Source organism: Zeugodacus cucurbitae, chromosome 2 (assembly GCF_028554725.1).
Source record: "Zeugodacus cucurbitae isolate PBARC_wt_2022May chromosome 2, idZeuCucr1.2, whole genome shotgun sequence".
Taxonomy (NCBI): domain Eukaryota; kingdom Metazoa; phylum Arthropoda; class Insecta; order Diptera; family Tephritidae; genus Zeugodacus; species Zeugodacus cucurbitae.
Window position 1 is genome coordinate 72,916,474 of NC_071667.1, and position 24,581 is coordinate 72,941,054.

Sequence of the window (24,581 nt, forward strand, 5' to 3'; positions counted from 1 at the left end):
TGTAGGATTTAATATTTTTCATTAACGTCACTTAGTAAAATAGCAAATAAATTATGTAAGTATGCATATAAATTTATGTATGTATCTGCGATTTATTCGCAGCCATTAACGTACGAATTCACTAAAATTTATAGTTAGTGAGTGAGTTCTTCACATTGTTTATTGGTTTTTGTGCCAAAAGCGATATTTTAATTCCATGAACTTTACAATCATTTATCCTAATATATATAAGCAATAAACAAATTGATTTCGACTGCAACGGCAATAAACAGATGCCAATGCAATCAAATTTTGTATATTTTGCTCATATTTTCTCCGATTATTTAATGCAGCGCTCGGAAATATTTCAGGCAAATGTTTATGAATGTATTAATTGTTCCATACATACATACACTATATATCTAGGAGCATACAGTACGGCATATATTGTTCACTTCATCAGACAATTTGAGAGATCTCAAGAAGTTCTTCGTCCAAATATAAATTATAAAGTATTCACTCTCTTTAAAATATTAACCTTTTTTACTTTTGAATTACTCCTGAATAAATTTGTTCGAAATATAATCACATTAATCGAACGATCGATCCCTTGAAAAAAACTCCATGTTATGATGATCCCTAAAGTTATACGAAAGTGTAGGTTCATCATAAAACATTAGAGAAAAATATGAGAAATTTATTAGTTAAAAAAGTTATCTTCTTTAAGAGCATCACATAGATTAGGTCTTCTTTTATCTCCAATTTTAAAAATTAAAAAAAAATATATAGTTTTCTTCTTGGGATCGGCATAGCATTTCTGAGCGAACCTACAATAGCTCGATAACCTCTGTGATCTATTCTATATTATCTATCGTACTCAGGTGGTGCCTTTTATATTCTATATTACCGCCAGACGGTAGCACATTGAATACTTAAAAGTTTGGAACTCTCGATATCGTCCAAGACTTGAATACTTCATTTATTATTATGACCTCCTTATAAAGAGAAAAGCCGTTACATTGCATATTACACACTTGGTAAAGAAGTTTTGATCGGTATGATCATCAATATTGAGACAAAACTGACGTGTTGAAATTTCGGTTCAAAGGCATAATTATTTCAGATCTTTTTCTAAACCAACATTAGTTAGGTGTTAATTTTCTATATTATTCCATATGAATAGATTCAGGAAGACTGGAAATGGACTTTGTGTTAACTCGGTTTAGCGGAAGAAGCAGCTGTGGTCTTTTTTTTCGCTACATCGTAGATTCTTGGCGATCTCCAAGTGACTAATCTCACACAAAAGCGATCAATTTGTGCACACACTGTACATTTTGCAAAGAAAAAGAACTAAAAGAAGTGATTGTTAGACAGAACGGCGCGTCCTACTAGTGGCGTTGATGTATGGTACATTGGTAGCTATGTTTGACACGATCACCCTGATCGTTGCTATTTGGGCAAGTGACGAAAATATTCAAATATGTATGTACAACATACTTGAGTGTTGACGAGTTGTTTGGCGGATATTAGTTGCCAATTCCTTTTTGTTAGGGCACAAAACGGTGCAAATCGGGCTAAAATGTGTATGAGGAATATGGCTAAAAACAAGATGCTTTGAACACACACGCTGCTACGAATGTACAATGTATGTCGGTATGTATGGGATTTGTAAAAAAATATATTTTTCCGAATTTGCACCGACAAGTTCAGCCGTCAGTTGTTCGGGATTTTTAGTGCAGCCAACAACAGAAGGCTTGGAGGATTGAAGTACGAAAGCAATTTGTATGAAATTAAATAATAAAGGAGATTAATTCAAGCTCTATTTGATTCAAATATTGATACTACTCTCGTTTGTGATTTTTAACGGTAAATTAATTTTGTGGGAGTTATTTTTATGAAAAAATAAAACTTAAAATATGTGTATTTGTGTGTGTTTCGAATAAAGAAAGTAATAATAAATAATTATTTTTGTATCCACTATTTAAAGTGCCACCAAAATATTTATGACATGACATTAGTAAATTACTTTCTGAGGTTTTTCTTGTGGCGCCTTTCAAAGTGGTTCAAAAAAAAAAAAAAATAGCATAAACGCTAATTTGTGTGTTTGAAAATGATTTTCACGTACAAATTCATATTTTTAACACACCCATTTACCTTTTTATTGCCCCGGAATATTCGTGCATGAAAATAGACCATTTTAGTGGCTCGAATTGTATGTGATTGCCAGAAAATAGTTCCCATAAGTGCATGTACATATGTATGTATGTACTAGATACCCAAGTACATATGTAAATATCTCAATCCAAAAACAAAAAAAATACAACCCATTAAAGGGCGAACTATAAATAAAATAATAATATTATTAATAAACTTAAAGTGGAAGGGAAAACAATTAAATTACAACAAAATTAAATGAAAACAGAAAATAAATGTAATAATAAACAAAAACAAAAACTAGTATGATTATAAAAATTAAACTAAAACAAATTACATCCAAATTAAAAGAAATAAATCTCATAATTTCCTTTGAAGAACTAATAAATTTCACATACTTTGAATTTATTGCTTTTAGTGCCGCTTTTGAACGCGCTGTTCTTTGTATTTGCGCCAATTAGAATGCTGTCTCATATCCGGCATGTCTTCACAAAATTTCTAGTCACAATAGTTCACACAGTTTTCAGTTTAAGCACAGACATTTTAGTCAAAATAGGCCAATTTGTATGAATATATTCGCTTAATTGTTTAAACAAGTATTTGCGTGTGTGTGTGTTGTTAGTAAAAACATAAATATTGAAAGCGTTTTGTCTGTGCGTTTCACGAAAATGTTTAAAATGGCGTAAGGGAAAATTTAACTGAAGAGATTATCAAGTATTTTCCACGGCTGTGTTCGAGAATGATAATTTGCTTGATCATAATTGTAAATTCAATGCAATACATTGTAGTAATTTCCAGCGCCATTCTTCTGTGAAAGTGTATTCTTCTTCAAGTGAGTTTTATCATAGGTAAAATAGATTTAATTATTTAAAGTACTCTGAAAGATTAATTGCAAATAAAGAATGTTTTTCATAAAATGAATAATTTCGAAGATTTTCTTCCTATAGTTGGAACTGATTTCGAATCAGGGATGATAATTTTATATTATAACTGCCATTGGTGAACAGAACCAGATATCTCTTCTTCATCTGTGCTAAAATTTTGAAAAATAATATTCGAACAAAAAAGATACCGATTTTGTTGTTAGAGCTACTAATAAGAGCCCTTGCTATGTAAATCGCACAGCTGCTTGACAATTGGTTCGAAAAAAAAAATAAAATTAGGATGGCGCAAGTTTTCGAAAATATTTCGAAGAAATAAAAAAAAGGAATTTAGAGTGTTAATTATATACGATTTTTGATGAAAAAAATGTTAGTGATAATGGAATGATCTTTGCAATCGATCCATTGAAATTTCCGTATCCGGTTTCTACATATTTTACTGCACTCAGACCTCATGAGAACCCAGAATTTTTTTAGAAAGAATTTTTGCGACAACGAACAGGTGTAATCGCCGTGACTGAAGCCTATTTTGTATCAGAAGAAACTTCTTCTTCCTTACTGGCGTATGTGATTATAGCCGAGTTGACAATAGCGCGCCAGTAATTCTTCATTAGTGCTACTTCGCGCCTATAAAATTACCAAGAGAAACCAGGTCACTTTCCACCTGGTCTTTCTAACGGATAAGAGGTCTTCCTCTACTTCCACTAGCTGGTACTGCATCGAACACTTTCAAATCTGGAGCGCTTGACCTCCTTCATCATCAGATCCATTTACCATTTATATACTCGTAAGTCATAAGGGAGTCAATAATCAAATTCTTTGTACTCTGCTCTTTTACACTTTTTTATACCCTGAACAGGGTATATTAAGTTTGTCATGAAGTTTGTAACACCCAGAAGGAAGCGTCGGAGGCCCTACAAAGTATATATATAAATGATCAGTATGTTGAACTGAGTCGATTTAGCCATGACCTCTGTCTGTCCGTCCGTCTGTCTGTCTGTCTGTATATATACGATCTAGTCCTTCAGTTTTTAAGATATCGTTTTGAAATTTTGCAGATGTTATTTTTCTTCAAGAAGCTGCTCATTTGTCGGAACTGCCGATATAGGACCACTATATCATATAGCTGCCATACAAACTGAACTATCGGAATCAAGGGCTTGTATGGAAAACTTCCGCATTTTACTACATATCTTCACGAAATTTGGTGTGAGTTATTGCTCATATAAATAATTTAATCTCCGAAAAAATTGTTCAGATCGGTTCACTATAGCATATAGCTGCCATACAAACTGAACGATCGGAATCAATGGCTTGCTTTTACTTACTTTTTCTTACGTCTTTAGATTTGCTTAAACACATAGTTACTAAAAGAAATGCACCTGTGAAGGGAATATTTGCTTCGGTACAGCCGAAGTTAACGTTTTTTCTTGTTTGGAGCTTTTGAATAGGAATTTATTCACTTTATCACACGTTAATTTTTAATATGAAATATCCTTGAGTCAGGTCAACTGTGATTGTCATAGTCTTCAAGACAGAAAAAGATGTCGTATATAAGATTCCATTAATTCTTCAATTTCCTCCCTACTAAGTTGAGTAACCTCATTAAATGGATTAATTTGTTTGTTCGATTCAATCTCCTCTTGTTCTGGCATTACCATTGCGTATACGCCATGTGTTCCCATTACCTTGACACTCTCTCAATGATTAATAAACATTTACTTTATGCTTCCAGCTAAAAGGCGCTTCATCGACGCGTGATGGACAACTGGAATGTTTTGGCAGTGCAAACCTCATCATCGGCCATTGGACGTGATGACATTAATGTAGCGTCAAAGGAGCGTTTGGTGAGTACAAAGCTACAAAGAATTCAGAAGCACAGCTGATCGCACAGGTGGGGTGCGATCCCACGTGAGTAAGAAATGAGAGTTTGAATATGTAGAGTAGATGAAAATACAATTTTATAGAGTGCGGCGCTCATGCGATGGGGGTGTTTCACCGTGCGGCTAGTGAAAACAACACATGCTGTTGTTGTCGATCGCTAGAAGATCACAAGAACCAAACACACAACTGCTTAGCGGTGTAAATAGCTTTCAAAGAAAAGCGCCACCAAATTGTTGTTGTGAAAATTCAAAACAATCTCTCAATTTGTCTAAAAATAACACCGCCTCGACGCTCTTCGCTATTACTGTGAGCATCATGGAGCAAACGTTAGTGCCAGCAGTTCGTAGGAAACATTGCGTTCGATGTGATTTGTGTTGAGATTGGGCACTAACGGAGGCAATCTTTTTACATAAGCCAATTGAAGGCAATCACAAATTTTCGTTTTGAGTTCTTTCGCGGAAAAATACGAAATTTTAATTAAACTAATTAGAGTAATTGCTGAAATTTTAAACAAAAAGTGTGTGAAAATTCATAATGGATTTATCAACTGATATTTGGGGTCAACTGGCTGTGGAGGCGTCACAGGTGTACCTTTCCGATGGCACCGTACGCTCACCCTTCGCTGATACGGTACGATAAATCCATAGATTGCTAGAAAATATTTGCCAAAATTCTACTAATTAAAAAGGAATAAATATTACCTAGAAAAAGCATATATTTGACCAATATATATGTATGTACGTGTGTATATACGTAGCCATATATGCTATTTTTGTGCTTTGACGGGGGTGCATTCGACATAATATTAATTTGCTTTGTGTGCAGTATATAAATACATATTAATTCTATCATAAAGTGTCCACCATATTAAAGTGGCAACCTTGAAATTACAATAGATCCATATATTGATTATTCTCGGTTTTCTAGACCATCGAAAAATTGCCCGACAAAGTGATCTTACACATCTTCTCTTATCTATCGCATCGTGAGATCTGTCGTCTGGCGCGTATCTGTCGACGTTGGCGTCAAATTGCGTACGACACACGTCTCTGGAAGAATGTCTCGTTGCGTCCGGAAGTCTCTGGGTTGCATGTGGGTTCACTGGAGTCACTGCTTGCGTTGATCTCAGTGCGTTTTGGACCAACTTTGCGTTACATTGAGCTACCGATCGAGCTGATCACACACACCGTGCTGCATGAGCTCTCCGCCAAGTGCCCCAATCTCACACATATGTTGTTGGATTTCTCCACAGGTGCGTGAGAAAATGTTTACTGCACAAAGAAAATTTACTAACACGATCTTTAAATTCTTCAACAGCCATGCAGTTGCATGATTTCAGCGAAATGCAAGCTTTTCCCACCAAGTTGCGTTACATGTGCATTTGCCTGTCGGAGGTGATCTTTATGGAGGGTTTCATGCGCAAGATCTACAATTTCATTAACGGTCTGGAGGTGTTGCACCTCATTGGCACCTATGAGAAGTGCGAGGAGGAGGAAGAGGAGATTTACGAGGTTATCAATGTGCATAAATTGAAGTCGGCCACACCGAATTTGCGTGTGATCAATTTGTATGGCATCAATTTTATTGACGACTCGCATATTGATGCCTTCAGCTCGAACTGTATTCAGTTGGAGTGTTTGGCTGTGAACTTCTGCAATAAGGTGACTGGCAGCACTTTGAAGACACTGATACAGCGTTCGAAGCGCTTGAACTGTTTGCTGATGAACGGCACCAGTCTGAAGTCCGAGTATGTGATGCAAGTCGAGTGGGACAAATGTGGTTTGCAGGAGCTGGATATTACCGCTACCGATTTATCCACTGAATGCTTGATTGATCTTTTAACAAGAATACCGAATTTGAAGTTTTTGTCGGCGGGTCAAATTAATGGTTTCAACGATAGCGTATTGAAGCAGTGGATGGAGTCCGGTTTGATAAGGTGAGTAGCTATTAGAGAGATCAGTGGATTGAGTAAACTAAATTATTTTTTTTTAATTTATCCTGATATAATTCAACTTTAGCTATCGGTATTTATATTGAATCCAGGATATTCAAAAGTCCTTTTATTATTTTAATTCCCGTCCAAATAAGCCGGATTATTAATACCCAAATTTCCTCATGGTGTTGTTGTTGTTGTTGTAGCGAAAAACATTCCCAGATAATTTTGAGGAATGATGTCTAGTTGACGGTTCTGGGCTGGGTTCGGGTCCGTGCCGATTACATTGACCAGACTGTCGTCGGAACTATTCTATTCTATTTTCCACCATTTAGTATGTCGAATAAATATACTACTGTAAGTCGTTACAATTTACCACTCCGATCCGATAACAATTGTTTCGGAATCGCTGAATTAAAAATGACTTTTTTTAGTTACGGAAGAAACAGGCTTATAATTTAATTTATTTAAAAATCTTCTGACTCTACCTATATCTAACAATGTAGTATCGAATGTTTATTTATTATTGTACAACAACAACTACGACTTTCTTCGAATAAATTATTCGTGTATGCAATGAAGAGCCCTTTTATTCTCAATTCCGCTCGTCTTACCATTGCTTTATGTAAAATACTGACATTATCCTTATCTTTGTAGATCTCTCATTTCTTTGGATCTGGATTCTTCGGACAATATTTCAGATGAGGCATTGCAAAAATTCCTAACACGCCATGGCGCACAACTGTCTGCCTGCTGCCTCTCTGGCATGCCACATATTACCGATCAACTGTGGATGGCCATACTACCAGTGCTGTCCAATGCAAAGTAAGTGGCAAATTTCCAAAAAAAAAAACCTTAAAAATATTACTAAATAATTAAATATATCTCTCAATTTCGTTGACAAGAATTATTGTGATGGGCACAGCGGAGAAGCTTGGCGTCAACATACACGTCGATCAGCTGATGGACACCATCGCATCGAGCTGTGGCAACTTGGAGCGTTTGGAACTGAGGTAAATTGCATTAATAGTAATAACAGCACAAGTTAAAAACATCAAATTTTGTTGTATGTGTGTAGATGGGACCCTGATAATTTACGTTTCTCGGACAAGAGTCAGAAGGCCATCGATGTATTGCGCGTCAAGTGTCTTAAGCTGCGCTGCATGGTGTTGAGGTGAGCAGCCGTTCAACAAAAATACAAATTAATTTATGTTCAAATCTGTTTTGCTAATTATCGCTTCCATTGTTTGTGTTTAGTGACGGACGCTACTACGAAACGGTGAAGGCGAACTTCGAGCGCGCCGATCGTGTGACTGTTGTACGCACAACGACTTGCTGTCGCGTCTCACCTTACCATTTGCTACGCAATTACAATGAATTGATTTTCAATTGAGGAAGTAATCATGTTGCTGTTTTTGTTTTTGTTTTTGTATTTTTTTCGCTCAATATCTAGTCTTGTTTTGTGTATTTGAAGCGTTTAAGTTGTGTGTCGTAACAAATTTGGTTTGATGGCTTGTTAATGTTAGAGCGCAGCTTAAGGTCTTTGATAGTTTGTTTTTCGAAAATTTTGTAAATACAACAACAAAATCAATAAGTCTAGTCAGCGCTAAAATTTTTGAACCAAATAAATTGCAAAATTTAATTTTTCTATAAATAAATATTTTTTTATCACTTCCGGCTACAAAAAAAAGAGTGTTATGTATTCGTCTTTAGTTTGTTTAACATTAATTTAGACAAAATTCTTTTGAAAGAATTCGCTTTCACCCACTACCACAATGGTCTCTCCATTCTTTCTCTCTACACTCGCTCCAACCTTTTCAGCCAATCGTTTGAAATAAGAAAATTTGTTTTTCAAATAATTTAAAATTTTAATTGAATGTCTAAAATTCTCTTGTCATAAAAATAGCTTAATCATTTCTTTTTTAAATTGTTCAAACTCACAAAGTGCTAAGCTTTACATATACATATACATATGTATGTATGAATATTTAACAAGCGCATACATACACTAATCGCAAAAGAATTACCCACAGCCAGCTTCAGCCTGAAATTTTCATTTTAATTAAATGAATCTATAATTGCTTTTTAAACAATATACAAAATTATAGTGTTTATTTCATTTAATCTCGACTAAATTCTTAAGTGTTTATTTAATGTTTTTTTAATTATTTTTTCTTTCTATTTAATTTAATTTTTTTTTTAAATTAATTGTTACCGCTTTTTGTGTATTTTATGCACAAATTTGAGTTGGCGTGTGTATTAAATATGTTTGTGTGTATCTACACATTAACCATATTTTCGGCTCGGTGTTTTCGGTTGTGATATTTTCTCATTTTTACGCCTTTTTCTTTAACTTACTAGAGTATACATATAATAATATAGTTATATTTACAAATAATTACAATTTACCAAATAGCACGTTGGCAATGCATTTTATGCAATATTCATATTCAACTTCAGTGTTTCTTTGCGGGGTGTAAGCCTTTCGTGAGGTGTGTGCGGCAACTACAACAATAACAATGCATTGTGTTATCAACGGCGGCAAGTATCCGCTTTCGTCTAGTCTAAACGCGCATCAAGCGCGTTATTCCATGGTCATTGTTGTAACACGCAGGCGTATGTGGTAGTGCGTGAGTGTGTGTGTGTCAAATCTTTTACTGCTTGCTTACCGGCGGATTTGTCTTTTCATTAATATTTTCTACTATACAATTGCTATATGCACTTAGTAGCTTGCCTTTTTCGTGTTGTGTCTTTGAAACGCAAGGCATAAAATTAGCGCTTACACAGCTAATATAGTATATAATAGATAACTTCGCAATTATAACATAATAAAATTAATAGCTTTACATACGAACTAAATGTATTGCATATGAGTTTCCGATAAGTACACACTATTTCGCTACATTTCGTACACTTTCATGTCTTTTCCACAATAAAGAAACTTCATGTTTTCTTTTTGTGTGTTTTTTTTATGCGTCTGACACACTCACCCAACCCTTTTCACATGCAACCCCATTCAACAGTACATTTGAATTTTTTCTAAATTTCGTTTAATTTAATGTTTTGTTTTTGTTTAACTATACCCCAAATATTTATGCCGTATTTATTCCTGTATACCAATATCGGGTGACCATCGAAATGTCTGTGTGCTATTGCTGGCAGCGGCTGCGGCTACAGCGGCAGCTGAGGATGTCGTGGCCGCAGCGTTTGCGTTGCTTGCATTATTGCTTGTCAATCGGGGCGTTGAGCTCGACGAACCGGATATGTGACCCTCGTCGGTTTCGTCCTGCAAGTAGTGCATTAGTCAACTTTTTTACTTTCTTAGAATAAAATACAGTTGAAGAACTTCACTAACTCGAATCACCATAGTCCACAAAAAAAACTTAGATATAGATTAGAGAGACTTTCGAGTTATGGAAGGTAATTTGTATGAAATGAGTTCAAGTTCTGGAGATGTTCGAGTTATGGAGTTCAACTGTATATACGAAAAAAATCCTTACATTGTACTGATGTATCGGCGCTGGCATGGCACCATCAGTGGGCGTCTGTTCTTCGTTTTCGTCATTTTTATCTGTGTACATCATAATCTCGTGACATAGTGGGCAGCGATCTTGCACGTACAACCATTTTCGCAGACATACACCATGGAAATAGTGGCGGCAGCGTGTAATTTTGGCAGAATACATTTCCTAAACAAATGGAAGAATATAAAATTTAATTAGTTTTTATTTTGAATAAGTGAATAAATTCTCGGCATTACCTGATAACAAATAGCGCAAACATCATCGAAGGCGCGCAATTGCGCTGGTGTCGCCTCGGGCAGTGCTGAAATCTTGTGTACGGCGGAGCGTCGCTTCATGAACACGGACCAACCAGCCCGAGCCTCACACCAAATATTGAAATAGGCATGTATGCACATCATGATGGCACGTATTGCACCGCCTATAACATTTTCGGCTATCAAGTTACATGTTTTATTATAATAAATAAATTAGAAACCCAAAAAAAAATGAAAACAAAAACAAAAAAACATAAAACAAATTCACACAATTTCCTTTGGACAAGCGCACGTCACACAAAAACGAATGAACACAAGAAATGAACTTTAAAAAAATAAAAAATTTTGAATGAAGATATGTTGCAGCTGCAATACAGTTTTTTGTTGTTGTTGTAATGAGGTTAGAAAGAGTTGGGTGAAATGTAGAAAATAAAATGATTACAAGTAATGCGTCCTTAAAAACGTACACACATAATAAATTCATAAAACCCTTTTTCTCTACGGCCAACTATGTCAGTTCGCTGTTGAACACGTATAAATTGCAGCTTTGCACTTCAAACCATAATATTTGATTTTGAATAACAAATAATAATAACACCAAAAAATTGACAGACCACAATGGTAGCAACTCACCTGACTCGAAAACTAATATCCAGGCACCGTTAAAGAAAAGCAATATACCAAAGCAAAATTCAACAGAATTACCAAAGGCGCGCACATAATATAGATAATCATCAAGCTTCTCCCAGAATGTTTGGCGACGCGCATCGAGCAGGAATAGCGTGTATGTGGCCAACGAAACCAGTACCTGTAGCGTACATTTAATATTTGTAATGAAACGGAAACAATAAAAAGCAACAACACACACATACCTTCACTACAACTTCGACCGAGAACGCCGTTACCGCTAGCAACCAAGTGGATGGTGAGTGACGTGACCAGAGTACTGTAAGCAAACAAATCGGCGTGACAACCAGAAAAGCGCAAACGGTAAGTGCGCGTATGTGTCGTTTGCGTGAGGGATTGCGTGCCGCACTCAATGACATCAGTATGGGCGATACAATGTTGTGAAGGAAATGTAATAAAGCTGTAATCAATAAGCACAAATTTCGACACAAACGGACAAAACGCTTATCGGGCGACAAAGAGGTAAGTCCCGTCTGTAGGGCGAGTATGTAGAAGAGTACCGCCGAAACAGTGCCCAATGATTTTTCCTCATCGTTATCGAATGTTAACAAATACCATTGGAACCCACGACCAATATAGTGGCAAATCACCGATATTATCGAAGTCATGCCCAAAACAGCAGTGAGTGTTTCACAGCCATCAACCAATAGTTTCTGCATGGTGGGAAAGAAGCTTAATGGTGTGGCGCTGTCCGAGAGCAGCACTATTGAAATGAATTCCTGACCAATTCTGTGTGCAGAAAAAATTATTATATATTCAATGCAATATAATATGAATTTTGGTGACTTTACCTTATACTCCAAAAGACACGCAACACACTCGGCACATTCAAACGTTGCCACTCGTTTTCAATCAGTGCGGATAAACCGAAATTCGACACGAAATTCATTGCATATTGATAACCATTATATACAGTCTTGGCAGCATCTAAAGCACTGTTAAGCATTGTCATTTTCGTTAGTATTAACGGCACCGCACCGGCTAGCACTGGCAAGTCTTTGATAATGCGTGGCGGTAATGGTAGCATAGCCAAAAATATGGGACCGGCAAATACGATGGGCATGATTTTTTGTATCGTTGCATAACGTGGTCCTAAATGCACATACGCGAAGAGCATACCCATAAACCATTGCGCCACTAGGTGTGGCAACACCGATAAAGCTACACCACCCGTATCCAGCAATCGTGCCGTATTTAATGAAAGAAAGTCTTCCAATAAGCACGGCGATTTCTCCATTAATGCAAGCGCAGATACATTTGACCAATATGATATAAATGTCAAACCCAATGATATCACAAACATGTAGACCATCACCAAATGCCGGGTCCATAGCATAAATATGCAAGCAGCACTTAGAAAAACTGTAAAATATTGCGGAAATTAATTATAAAAATGTTTCAATGAGATATATTTCAATGTAAAAGCGAAATTTATATCTGATATGAGTTAAACTCTACGTAAACGTACATTAACCTTTTCCACCTGATCGAGCATTTTAATCTACTTTTGTTTAGCAGCTTTATTGCAGCTGCCATGCCTATACTTTAGAGAAAAAACTAGAACGTGAAACTGTTTTCACTTTATAGCTTGCAGTTTTGTTGCATTTCAAAGCAAATGCTTGTACATACAAACATTTACATTTTAATAAATCATATCTTAAAGAATATTAAAGACAAGTCTGCGTTGAAGTACGAAGTTTGTAAAAAAGAAACAGCATCACACATGTTTGTATTTAATCGTTACACATACACACATGTATTTATGCATTAAAATTTAAACTTTAAATGTTCGTGCCTAACTGTGCTACTTAGAGGTCGTTCATTAAACTTAGTGCTTAACTACTTAAAAAATATTTGTATGTAGTTACAGTATTACCGGATTTTTTGCCAGCAATTCATTGCTCTACTTTTACCCTTTCAAGGTTTTAACGAATTTTCATCATTAATTTTTGCGTTTTTCTTGATTGCCTAAAGCCATAACACTAACTAGTATTTATTGAAAACAACAACAAAAACATGAACTAAAACCAAACAACCGCAAATTCGTTGACTCATTACGATTGAGTGGATTTCGAGCGCGTTGAGCACAAACAAGAAACTAAGTACAAAGTTGATGAGAATTTTTGTTATGATTTTTTTGGGGTAACATACTTGGTAGGTAACCGAAAGAACTGCGCTAGTACGGGTTTTATGCTAAATATAGTTTTAATTGATTTATTACGCTACGATGATAACTTTTTGTCACACATACATACATATATGTATATATAAAGAATGCAATTACATTAAAAACCGAACGTTATACATACCCATTAAGCATACAATAAACTTCACCGATGTTATCGACAACACATCCGATAGAAACGTGTCCTGTGACAATTCATTCATCATGGTGCCAAAAGAACTACTCAGCACACCACTTGTAGCGGCTGTAGTTGATGCATTAATTATGGCACGCTCTAGCGGGCTATTACCACCTGCATTATCTCCACTAGTGCTATTTATAAGGCTGGCATTGCTGAGCTCCGGAAAAACCGTTGATGTTTCAACCGTAATTTTGGCGTTACTCTCTGTTTGGTTTTCTTTAAATTCGGCGGTTAGTAAACTTGGGTCTGCTGGTGTGGGATAAAAACGCGTTGGCAGCCCCATACTGATTTTGAGTACCTCATCTATCACCAATATGGGTGGTACACGCATCATCACGTCTACTAATCCGAGTACTTTGGTGCGAACAGACATTTTTAATATATGCTTTTTTGCTTAGTTTTGTAAAAAAAACCTTGCCTTGTGTGGAGTAATAAACGAACAAGACAAATAGGTGAACAGTTAGTGGGTCAGTGACCAATGACGTGCAGTTTCTTCACCTGAAATTGTGTCGTATATTACTTGATAACCAACCTTGAGTAGCGTACACCGATTTGGGCTTAGGCACCACTGATATTTGATATAAATTGCACATTCAACCCGACGTATACACGAACTTTGCGATAATCCATAAATTTTGTGCCAATTTATAAATTCACAAAAACGATAGTCGTGGCCTTATCGCCGCCTTGGATGTGTTTGTGTCCCCACCTTAGCCTGTGTTATTAATTTATTCAAGCACAGATTGCGAACAAAAAATTTTTTACACTTTTTTCGTGCTGCCTGTTTTCTGACCACCTTGAAGTCCTGTGGCACCTCAGGTGTTGGCAGCTATATCTTTTGTTTACCAATTTTCTTTACAGTTTGATGGGAAAAGCACAAAAACCTTGCAAATGTTTTTATACCGAACTTTGCTTTCCTTTTTCGATGTCGTGAATTATTAACGCTTCTTCTTTCTGTTCGTGTCGTGAATTGACTTTGGAAGTAATAATGTTTTCGTTTTCTTGTTGCTGCTACACAATTCAAAGCAGCTATCTCACTTCGGCATATGTGTGTGAATTGTATTGACAGTTATGTGTTTGTTTTGTAGCAAAGCGAAATGTCAATTTTACAGAGATGCCTTATTTTTATATAAATACAACAACGAATAACTCAAGAAAACCAATGTTTTTGCCTATATTAAGTGAAGGAAACATTATTTACACAAAATAAAAGTATTTTAACATTTATTATTATATAAATGATATGTAATTGTTGCTTAAATACCGGAAACCTTTGACAGTTGATTAAGCTTCACCATTAGATGGCGCAAAATTATGCTATTGTGACTGTAAACCGCCGCGCGAAGCCAGTGCAATTTGCTAAAATAACGCGCGTGTCTAAATTTTGTGCTAAAATTTTGTTTCTCATTAATAAAGTGAAATCCGTGCGTAAATATTTGTGCAAATGTAATCAGTGGTTCGTAAATTGTCTGCGCGTTTGATAAACTATTGCAAAATATGTGTTTGAGAAGAGTACGGTGGTAAATGTCGCGAAATCTTATCGAGAAGCTTGCTGCAGATTCCCAGATTTAAGTGTAAGTACTTCCAATTCAATAAACGCTTTTACTTAAACACATATTTATGATATATTCATTTGAATTCCAAAGTTTTAATAGCGCGGACATAAAGTATAGTGCTGAGTAAGACTCCCGGCAGTTTGCTTTTTAGGCAGGACGTAAAACTATATATTTCCGGTCTCCGGTAACCGGAAGACGATTTGACTGCTGGAATTATTGCATTTACTTGTAGTGAGTTTTATATCATCCCTAGATCGTATATATAACATTCCTATATTCACCACGAAACATTTATTTCCCAGTTGGTCGCTTTCAATGCTAAAGGTAACATATTTATTTTTCAATTCAACTCAGGTAAAACAAAATCCAATTTCTCTACTTTCCAACTACTAATTGCGTTTAATAATGTCTACAAACTTTTTAGAACTTCCACACTTTCGGCATTTACATTTGTGCTATTCGGTCTGCTGTTTTTTTTTCAGTTTGAAGAAGTTGCTGCTTCATATATGTTTGCTTTTTCAATATTCCGAAAATAATTACACAAAATTCTATTCCTTCAATAGAGACTGAGTGAGCGATTCTGCAAACTCTACCTTTGCGTTCTTGTGAATTACTATTTGGAAGACAGTCAGGATTACGATCAAGCACTGTTACCGTAGCAGTATTCACCATAATTATATTGTTACCACGACAAACACTAATAATATTGCCACTTAACCCTTCAACTATTCTCAAATGAATTATATAAAAGCTAGTCTAGTTGTTTATATATTATATATTAAATTATTTATTTATTCAAAAGTTTTTATGGCATTTTGGTAGTGCGTTCATAACGCTTACCGATGTACATTTTGTAATTTAAACGAAATATCAATAACTTATTAAGTAATTAATCAATATTTGATTAGAATTTTCACTTAAGCAACTATAACTGGGATTCGTATGAATATCTCGATTCGATACAAGTATGATAGAGACTTTCTATCGTTCAATAAATACCAACACCGCTTACAAAATGTTTTGGACCCAATACTAATAGGTATGTGTATAATAATATTAAGCTAATGGAGTGACTAATTTAAGACATGTTGCCTACATGTTCAGTACAGTAATTACTAGATAAATACCAGCTTAAACGCTAATTACAAATATTCTTGCATCATTTGGAGCGCATGCCACATGCGCAACATGTTACTTACGCATGCGCAGCAAACAATTTGAATATTGTTTATGCTTGCTAAGCATTTAGTTAAAAATTAACTTAAATAAATATGAATTGTTACTTAATTAAAATTAAGTAGATAATTTTTTTCTGGAGTTTCTTCGCATTCAGTGCCAAGCTTAAATTTTCAAATTTCTGCGTCGATTGCCTATGTTCGCCCATTCGACGGGCAAATCGCCGCCGATCTCATATTTAGTTGGTGTGCAGTTGAGCAGTTTCTGTGCGCGTTCGCAGCGTCGACTGACGGCCCAATAGGCGAAACCTTGCGGGCAACGGAAGAGTTGGCCTTCCAAGCGATTGGTCGCCGTTGAGTAACCACATTTGATGAAGAGTTGACTGCATTCGTCCTTGTTTAATGCGAAATGACCTACGTTGGGACACAGTGGCTCGCCGACGGAGCGTATTTGTATCTGTTCGAAATTACAACAAAGTTACTAAAATAAAAATAATCAGGCAATGTTGGTTATCTTACCATATTCATGAGTTTTATCTGCTCATCGTAGAGACCCGAGCGTGTCATCGATTTCTTCAGACAGTTATCGTTTTTATCGGGCTTATCGCAAAGATTCCTTTGTTCATGATACACAGTTCCCTTGGGACATTCGAAAACGGTAATTGCCATATCGTAGCTCTCGGCTTTCTCGGTACATTGATAGAATAAGTCACAACTCTTCGGATGCCGACGGAAGCCTGTTGGACAGACAAAGGTGTTTTGACCTTCGCCAGTTTGAGGGCACGGTGTGCTGTCATTTGTTGCAGGGCTTGGTTTTACTGTTGTTTCTGACTCAGTTGTTGTTGGTGGCATTGTAGACGGTACTGTGGTGGTAGCTATTTCAGTTGTTGTAGTTGGTTCAGCAGTAGTTGTGGTTATCAGCTCCGTCGTTGAAGTAGGTTCTGTTGACGGCTCCTGTGTTGTGGTAGCTTGTTCCGTGCTTGTAGTTGGCGACTCAGTTGTTGGTTCAGTTGTGCTGGTATCGGTGGTTGTTTGCTCCGTTGTCGGTTTTGTGGGCTTTTCAGGCTTCTCCGTGGGCTTCTCAGTGGGCTTTTCGGTGGTCGTCCACTCCGTGGTAGCACCCTCTGTAGTGATTCCTGTGCCTGGCGCACTTGAGCAATTTCCCGAAACATTCTCGGGGAAGTTGCATGTCTCTAATGAAGTGTCCCAAACCGTACCATCCCCACAGCGGAAGCTATAAATTTGATATTTACCATCTTTTTTCGCGTCAACGCAACGATAGTAACGATTGCAATCCTCTGGATCGGGGTAGAAACCTTCGTTGGTGCAGACATGATTAACAGGTTCGACTGTTGTGGCAGGATAATCCTCGGTAGTCGACTGAGTTGTGGTATCGTCAGTACCCGGTTTATCTGTGGTGGGTTTATAGCCCGGTTTTGAAGTAACAGGGTACTGTGTTGTTTCTGTTGGAATGTTCGTAGTTGTTTGTGGTTGCAGTGTTGTTGTCGTCTCCGGTGAAGTGGTGGAAGAGCTTTCAATTGTGCTGGTACTCTCTGGAATTGTAGATGTTTCTGCGGTTGTCGTTTGTTGCGTAGTAGAATCGGTTATTGTTGTGGTTTGTGTCAGTTGTGTAGTTGTTGACCATTCACCGGGTTTAGCGGTTGTTGAAGTCTCCAATGTGTTTTCTGTAGTAATGGTTGAAGTCTCAGGTTCTTCAGTTTGACCTCCACACCTTTCAATATTTGCCGCGTAATCACAAGTTTGTTTTTCCTCACTCCAACCGGTACCCTTAGCACAGGTGAATTCGTATTTGGTATACGAATCTCCCTCTCGGACACAACGATAGAACTTCTTGCAGTTCATTGGATCAGCCATATAGCCTTCTCCTTGGCAGGTTTGTCCTGGTGGTAAATTCGGTATTGGCGTAGTCGTAACCGGTTGTGATGTTGTCGTAGAGTCATCCCCAGCTTCTGTACTCCAAGTCGTTGTCGTAGGTATTCCAGTGGATGTAATCATTGTTGTTGTAGGTATTCCAGTCGACGCAGCCGTCGTTGTTGTAGGTATTCCAGTTGATGTATCGGTCGTTGTCGTAGGTATCTCAGTTGTTGTCCATGTGGTTGATGTTTGTAAAGTTGTGGTTTCAGTTGGAACAGTGGTCGATGGGGTTGGGGTTTCTGTTACGGCCGTTGTTGTTGTTGAGCTCTCTTCTGTGGTTGGTTTTTCAGATATTACTGTAGCGGTAGTACTCTCAATAGAGGTTTCTGTGGTTGCCGTCCAGGTCTCTGGCTCTTCGGTTTGTCCTTCGCATCGTTCAATATTCGCCGCATAATCACAAGTCTGTTTTTCCTCACTCCAACCAGTACCCTTAGCACAGGTGAATTCGTATTTGGTATATGAGTCTCCATCACGGACACAACGATAGAACTTCTTGCAGTTCATTGGATCAGCCATATAGCCCTCTCCTTGGCAGGTTTGTCCTGGTGGTAAATTCGGTATTGGCGTGGTCGATATCGGTTGTGATGTTGTCGTGGAGTCATCCCCAGCTTCTGTACTCCAAGTCGGCGTAGCCGTTGTTGTTGTAGGTATTCCAGTCGACGCAGCCGTCGTTGTCGTAGGTATTCCAGTTGTAGTCCACGTTGTTGACGTTTGCAGTGTGGTTGTTTCAGTTGGCGTCGTGGTCGGCCTTTCCGTTACAACCGTTGTTGTTGAGCTCTCTTCTGTGGATGGGTTTTCTGCTGCAACCGTAGTAGTAGAACTCTCTATTGAGGATTCTGTAGTGGCGGTCGAGGTTTCTGGTTCTTCGGTTTGTCCGTCACAACGTTCAATATTCGCCGCATAATCACAAGTCTGCTTATCTTCACTCCAACCGGTGCCCTTAGCGCATGTGAATTCGTATTTGGTATACGAATCTCCCTCTCGGACACAACGATAGAATTTCCTGCAGTTCATTGGATCAGCCATATAGCCTTCGCCTTGGCAAGTTTGTCCTGGTGGTAAATTCGGTATAGGAGTGGTCGATATCGGTTGTGATGTTGTGGTAGAGTCATCCCCTGCTTCTGTACTCCAAGTCGATGTGGGGGTCGTTGTCGTAGGTATTCCAGTTGTAGTCCATGTGGTTGATGTTTGGGGGGTGGTACTTCCCGCTGAAACTGTGGTTGGATTTTCCGTTACGGTTGTAGTTACTAAGCTCTCTCCTGAGGTTGGTTTGGTAGTACTCTCAATTGAGGATTCTGTGGTTGCCGTCGAGGTCTCTGGCTCTTCGGTTTGTCCCTCACAACGTTCAATATTTGCCGCATAATCACAAGTCTGCTTATCCTCGCTCCAACCGGTACCCTTAGCACAAGTGAATTCGTATCGCTCATAAGTATCCCCGTTTTGAACACAACGATAGAACTTTCTGCAGTTCATTGGGTCAGCCATATAACCTTCACCTTGGCACGTTTGGCCTGGAGGTAAATTCGGTATTGGCGTGGTCGATGTCGGTTGTAATGTTGTCGTAGAGTCGCCTTCAGTTGTTGAAGGTTGTGTTGAGGCAGAGGTCGTAGGGTTTGTGGTCGTGGGTGATGATGTGGTCGAAAAAGCCTCTGTTGTAGTCCAAGTTGTTGGGCTTTGAGTAGATATTGTTGTTGGACTTTCAGTTATGGTCGTGGTTGTTGTCGATATAGATTGTGTAGTTAATTCCAAAGCCGGAGTTTGCGTTGAAGTCTGTGCTTGAGTAGTGGTGGGTCGTGATGTGACTGGGGTGGTCGAAGGTGATGAAGTTGTCGTTGTTTGACCTTGGGGAGTGGTAGGTTTCGCTGTACCCGCATTTGGATTACACATATTCAAATCGTGATTGCATGTCTGCAATTCGTTGTCCCATACAGTACCATCCCCACACTTGAAGGGATATTGCGTAAAGCCACCCTGACCATTGCTCACACAACGATAGAAAACGGTGCAGTCTTTGGGATCACCAATAAATCCTTCCGATCGGCATATGCCAGGAGTCAATATCGGTCTCTGAGTACTTACAGTGGGTGGCGCACTTATGGGTGTTTGTGTAATATCACCGGGGCGATTTGTAGTTTGCATAGGTCTTGCAGTGGTTGGTTTCTGTACTTGTGTGGGTGGTTGTGTAGACTGTTGAGAAACCGTAGTGCTCGGACTTGGCGGCACTGTAGTCGTTTGTGTTGTAGTTGATTGCTGACTGGGGCTTCCTGTTCCACAATTTTTATCCTTAACCGCCCATGCATGATTACAGGCGACAATTGCGCTATCCCAAACGGTTCCAGGTCCACAGGTAAATGGTACTTTGTCATAACCGCCCTTACCGTTGTCGACACACCGATAAAATTTGGCGCAATCATTTTCATCGCCCACAAATTTTGTGTTCTTGTCGCAATTACCTGATGGCTTCGATTGAATGGGGGCTGTTGTTGTTGAACCTTGACTTGTGGTAGTTGACTGGGTGCTGCTTGATTCTTGTGTTGTGCTGCCCTGTTGGTTGGTTGAGGATCCTTGCGATGTAGTGCCTTGTGTTGTTGACGAACTCTGAGTTGTAGAGGAGCCTTGATTGCTGCTGGAGCCTTGTGAGGTTGTTGTACTTTGGCTTGATGAATTCTCTTGATTGCTTGAACTGCTTGATGATGATTGCTGACTTGAGCTTGTACTACTTGATGTGCTTGATTGCTCATTACTTGAACTTGAGGAGCCGGTCTGACTACTACCAGATGATTGCTGACCTGAACTGGTACTACTTGAAGTGCTTGATTGCTCATTGCCTGAACTTGAGGATCCGGACTGACTACTACCCGATGATTGCTGACCTGAACTGGTACTACTTGAAGTGCTTGATTGCTCACTGCTAGATGTTCCTTGTGTTGAGCTTGCGGAACCAGATTGTGTACTACCCGATGATTGCTGACTTGAACCGGATTGATTGCTTCCTGATGACTGCTGGTTTGAACTCGACGAACCTTGATTGGAACTAGAACTTGTGCTTGTTGAACCTGATTGATTGTTATTTGAAGATTGTTGACTTGATGTCGCGTTAGAGCTACTACCACCACTAGCCATAACTCGACATTGCTCCTTTTGCACGTCCGTCGGATGATTGCAGCCCAAGACATCTGGATCCCACACAGTACCGGGTGCACAATCGAAGGCAATTTTATCAAACCCACCATTACCGTTATCGACACAGCGATAGAAACGACGACAGTCCGATTTATCAGCTAAATATGTTTCGGTGTCTTTGCAATCACCTTCCGGATTGGAAGGTTTCTGAGTGGTGGTCGTTTGGTTTGCTTGTTGCTGTTGTTGGTTCGACTGGATGTTATTGGATTGGTTGGAAGAACTAGATTGATTACTGCTTGACGCGGATTGGTTTGAAGTGCTCGTTTGACTGCCAGTCGATGAAGATTGATTGCTTGAAGAGCTTGTTTGATTCTGGTTGTTGTTCGTTGATTGACTGCCTGTTTGATTGTTGGAGCTTTGTTGGCCGCTACCTGACTGTTGATTATTGCTGGTGGTATTCGTGGATCCATTTATGTTAAGCATCTGCTTACATTTTTCCTTTTGCTCGCTAGTAGGTATATCGCAAACTTTCTCATCTTGATTCCAAACAGTCCCGGGTCCACATGTAAACGGAACTTGCTCTAAACCACCATTACCATTATCTCGGCAGCGGTAGAATTTTGTACAATCCTCTTTATCGGGAATGTAAGTTTCGTCATTCTTGCATTCGGTAGCAGTATTGGGTTTATTGCCACTAGATTGATTGCTGGAACCAGATTGATTGCCCGAGCTGGATTGATTATTTGAACTAGATTGGTTGCTTGAGCTTGATTGGTTGTTGCTACCAGATTGATTGCCTGAACTGGATTGATTGCTGCTGCTAGATTGATTAGTCGAGCTTGATTGATTATTGCTACCAGATTGATTATTATTAGTTCCTGATTGGTTAGTTGAACCTGATTGATTACCAGAACTGGATTGATTACTACTATTATTCGCTTCATTACTTGTCGCAGATTGACTGCCAGAGCTAGTTTGATTGTTTGCACTAGACTGGTTGCTTGAACTTGATTGACCAGTGTTGCTAGATTGATTATTTGATCCTGACTGACTACTTGAACCTGATTGATTGCTTGAACTAGACTGATTGTTTGTGTTAGATTGATTACTAGAGCTGTTACTTCCAGACTGATTGCTTGAATTCGATTGATTGTTGGCACTAGATTGATTGCTACCACTGGTTTGATTATTGCTGGCGCCTTGATTTATACTTGATGTAGATGTTGAACTTGTGCTTGAAGTCGATGATTGTTGACTACTTGAACTTGAGCTCTGTGTGCTTGACTGCGATTGTTGGTTGGACGTATTGCTCTCGGTGCTGCTTGATTGAGTGCTTGTTTGCTGCTGATTGCCACCAGCACCGCTGGTATTCGACGTATTTGAACTCGTACTGTTTGACGACGATGAAGATGATGAGGATGAGGACGTATTCGAAGATGAGCTAGTCGAACTCTGCTGGTTACTACTGCTTGATGTTGTTGTATTCTGATAGTTAGTTTGCGTTGATTGAGTAGTGTCCGCTGCATAGTCAGCCAATACTAAATTATCCGCCTTCCCTTTACATCCACCATCGGCACGTACACTGTGTATGTGGTTACACGATTGCAGCGCCGCATCCCACGCAGTGCCGTCCGAACAACGAAAACCGATTTTATTGAAGGTTCGACCATTCGAAATGCACCGATAGAAGATTGTGCAATCGTCTGGATCGCTCATAAATCCATCATCTTCGCAAGGTGGTCCCTGTTCGTCGATTGCGCTGCCACCCGCCGAACGCGCCGCTGATGTGGAAAAGGAAATTACGGATACGCCACCCAAACCTGACAGCCCATAATTCTGCAATTGACCACGCGTTGCAGTTTCAGCAGCGGCGGCGGCAGCAGCAGCAGCAGCATCTGCAAATGAAGCAGCATCGGCCTCAGCACTAGTAGCACCCGTATTGCTTGCGGTCGCGTATATGCCATTACCGTTATTGGCACTGCCATATGTCAGTAGCGGCAGTTGTTGGCCATCAACACCATTATCGCCATTGTCCGTATCAATTTCGTTCATGTAATCGCTGCATTCCTCGCGGCCGGCCAGCTGGGGTGGCATACAGAGGCGCAGGTTGCGCGAGAATACGGTGCCAGATTTGCAGGCGAATGCATAAGCTTTGATATAGTCATTTGTTTTCGTTTCGCAACGGTAGTAGATGCGACAGTCGTAATCATCGGCGTACAAACCTTCGTCCGGGCAATGGAAACCATTCGGCAGGGCATCGGCGTAGGAGGGTTGCGCATGGTAGCCAGGTGCGGTCACGGCGTTAGCGGCGCTAAGCGGTTCATCTGCAATTGAGAGAGAGAGTGGTGTACAATGTGTTAGTGTGAAGTTGCGAAAGCGATAGGTAGGCATTGAGGGAAAATGGAAATTCAGTTGAAATTTTTGCGACAGTTGAATGTACAGATTTTAGCGGTACAGCAAGTGCACGTGATTGAGTGATCTCGTTTTTAAGCTCTATATTTAAGATTTCTTACATATTAGCCAAAATATACGGTATAAAGGCAACCGGATATTTGAAAAATTGAATATCAAGAATATGAGAGCTAAGGGAAGCAATGAGCCGATTTCACCAATTTTTGGCACAGAGGCATATTATTATGACGAAACGATTCTGTCTGAATTTGCGTAGAATAATTGGTAATAAATTGCCACAAGCACTAACATCCTCATGTTCGATATCATGCTCGAGGCCTTAAAATAAGATTAACCCATTTCGAAAATTTAAGATCAGTGATGGCACACCTTCAATGCTGTGTATCTTCACTGGTGCATAATTGATATGTTGTAAAGTGTACGAATCAAATGAACTTAAAAATTGTGTTATATGGAAAGTAAGCGTGGTTGTGAACCTATGTCGTCCATTTTAAAACAACAGCATTTGGATGTCAAAAAATCGTCATAAACCATATTTTGTTAAAATCGTTCCTGAGATATGATTTTAAGCCATAAGTAGGCGGTACCACGCCCCGTTAATTTTTTATACAATTCTTAATACAGCTTTTATCAACAATCTTTACAATACAATTTATAGTTTCTGGTGTTTTTCCTTACTGAATTGAGGTACTTTTAGTAGTTTTCACATAATCTTTGT

The 24,581-nt window shown here is 38.7% G+C and overlaps 3 protein-coding genes across 7 annotated transcripts in view; 1 reads left to right on the plus strand and 2 right to left on the minus strand.

The window, feature by feature from the left end:
• The first annotated feature begins 1,682 nt into the window (after positions 1–1,682).
• On the plus strand, positions 1,683–9,189 carry Fbxl20_1 (F-box/LRR-repeat protein 7). 4 transcript variants are annotated; one of them, XM_029038306.2, is made up of 8 exons: positions 1,683–1,746; positions 4,750–4,861; positions 5,826–6,150; positions 6,216–6,834; positions 7,489–7,656; positions 7,737–7,844; positions 7,910–8,005; positions 8,089–9,189. In XM_029038306.2, exons 2-8 carry the CDS (start codon positions 4,775–4,777, stop codon positions 8,222–8,224), a joined length of 1,539 nt encoding a protein of 512 aa, XP_028894139.1. In that variant the 5' UTR covers positions 1,683–1,746; positions 4,750–4,774; the 3' UTR covers positions 8,225–9,189. The 4 variants fall into 4 exon arrangements, with proteins under 4 accessions (XP_028894139.1, XP_011177631.1, XP_054082279.1 ...); XM_011179329.3 differs by having other exon boundaries at positions 1,687–1,845; XM_054226304.1 differs by lacking the exon at positions 1,683–1,746 and adding an exon at positions 2,947–2,965.
• A 703-nt stretch (positions 9,190–9,892) lies between these two features.
• Trc8_1 (protein TRC8 homolog) lies at positions 9,893–14,708 on the minus strand. 2 transcript variants are annotated; one of them, XM_011179327.3, is made up of 7 exons: positions 13,606–14,708; positions 12,088–12,658; positions 11,482–12,025; positions 11,243–11,417; positions 10,592–10,773; positions 10,332–10,520; positions 9,893–10,117 (listed from the first exon to the last, which is right to left on the minus strand). In XM_011179327.3, the coding sequence occupies exons 1-7, from the start codon at positions 14,033–14,035 to the stop codon at positions 9,935–9,937; spliced, it is 2,274 nt and encodes a 757-aa protein (XP_011177629.2). In that variant the 5' UTR covers positions 14,036–14,708; the 3' UTR covers positions 9,893–9,934. The 2 variants fall into 2 exon arrangements, with proteins under 2 accessions (XP_011177629.2, XP_011177628.2); XM_011179326.3 differs by having other exon boundaries at positions 10,592–10,788.
• Positions 14,709–15,994: 1,286 nt separating this feature from the next.
• The window catches only part of LOC105209119 (mucin-2), a 123,454-nt gene continuing 114,867 nt past the window's right edge, over positions 15,995–24,581 (minus strand). Inside the window, exons 6-7 of the mRNA XM_029038308.2 lie at positions 16,913–23,775; positions 15,995–16,850 (exon numbers count right to left, since the gene is read on the minus strand). Of these exons, the coding sequence (XP_028894141.1) occupies positions 16,560–16,850; positions 16,913–23,775 (7,154 nt within the window). The 3' untranslated portion in view covers positions 15,995–16,559. The remainder of the gene's footprint in view (positions 16,851–16,912; positions 23,776–24,581) is intronic.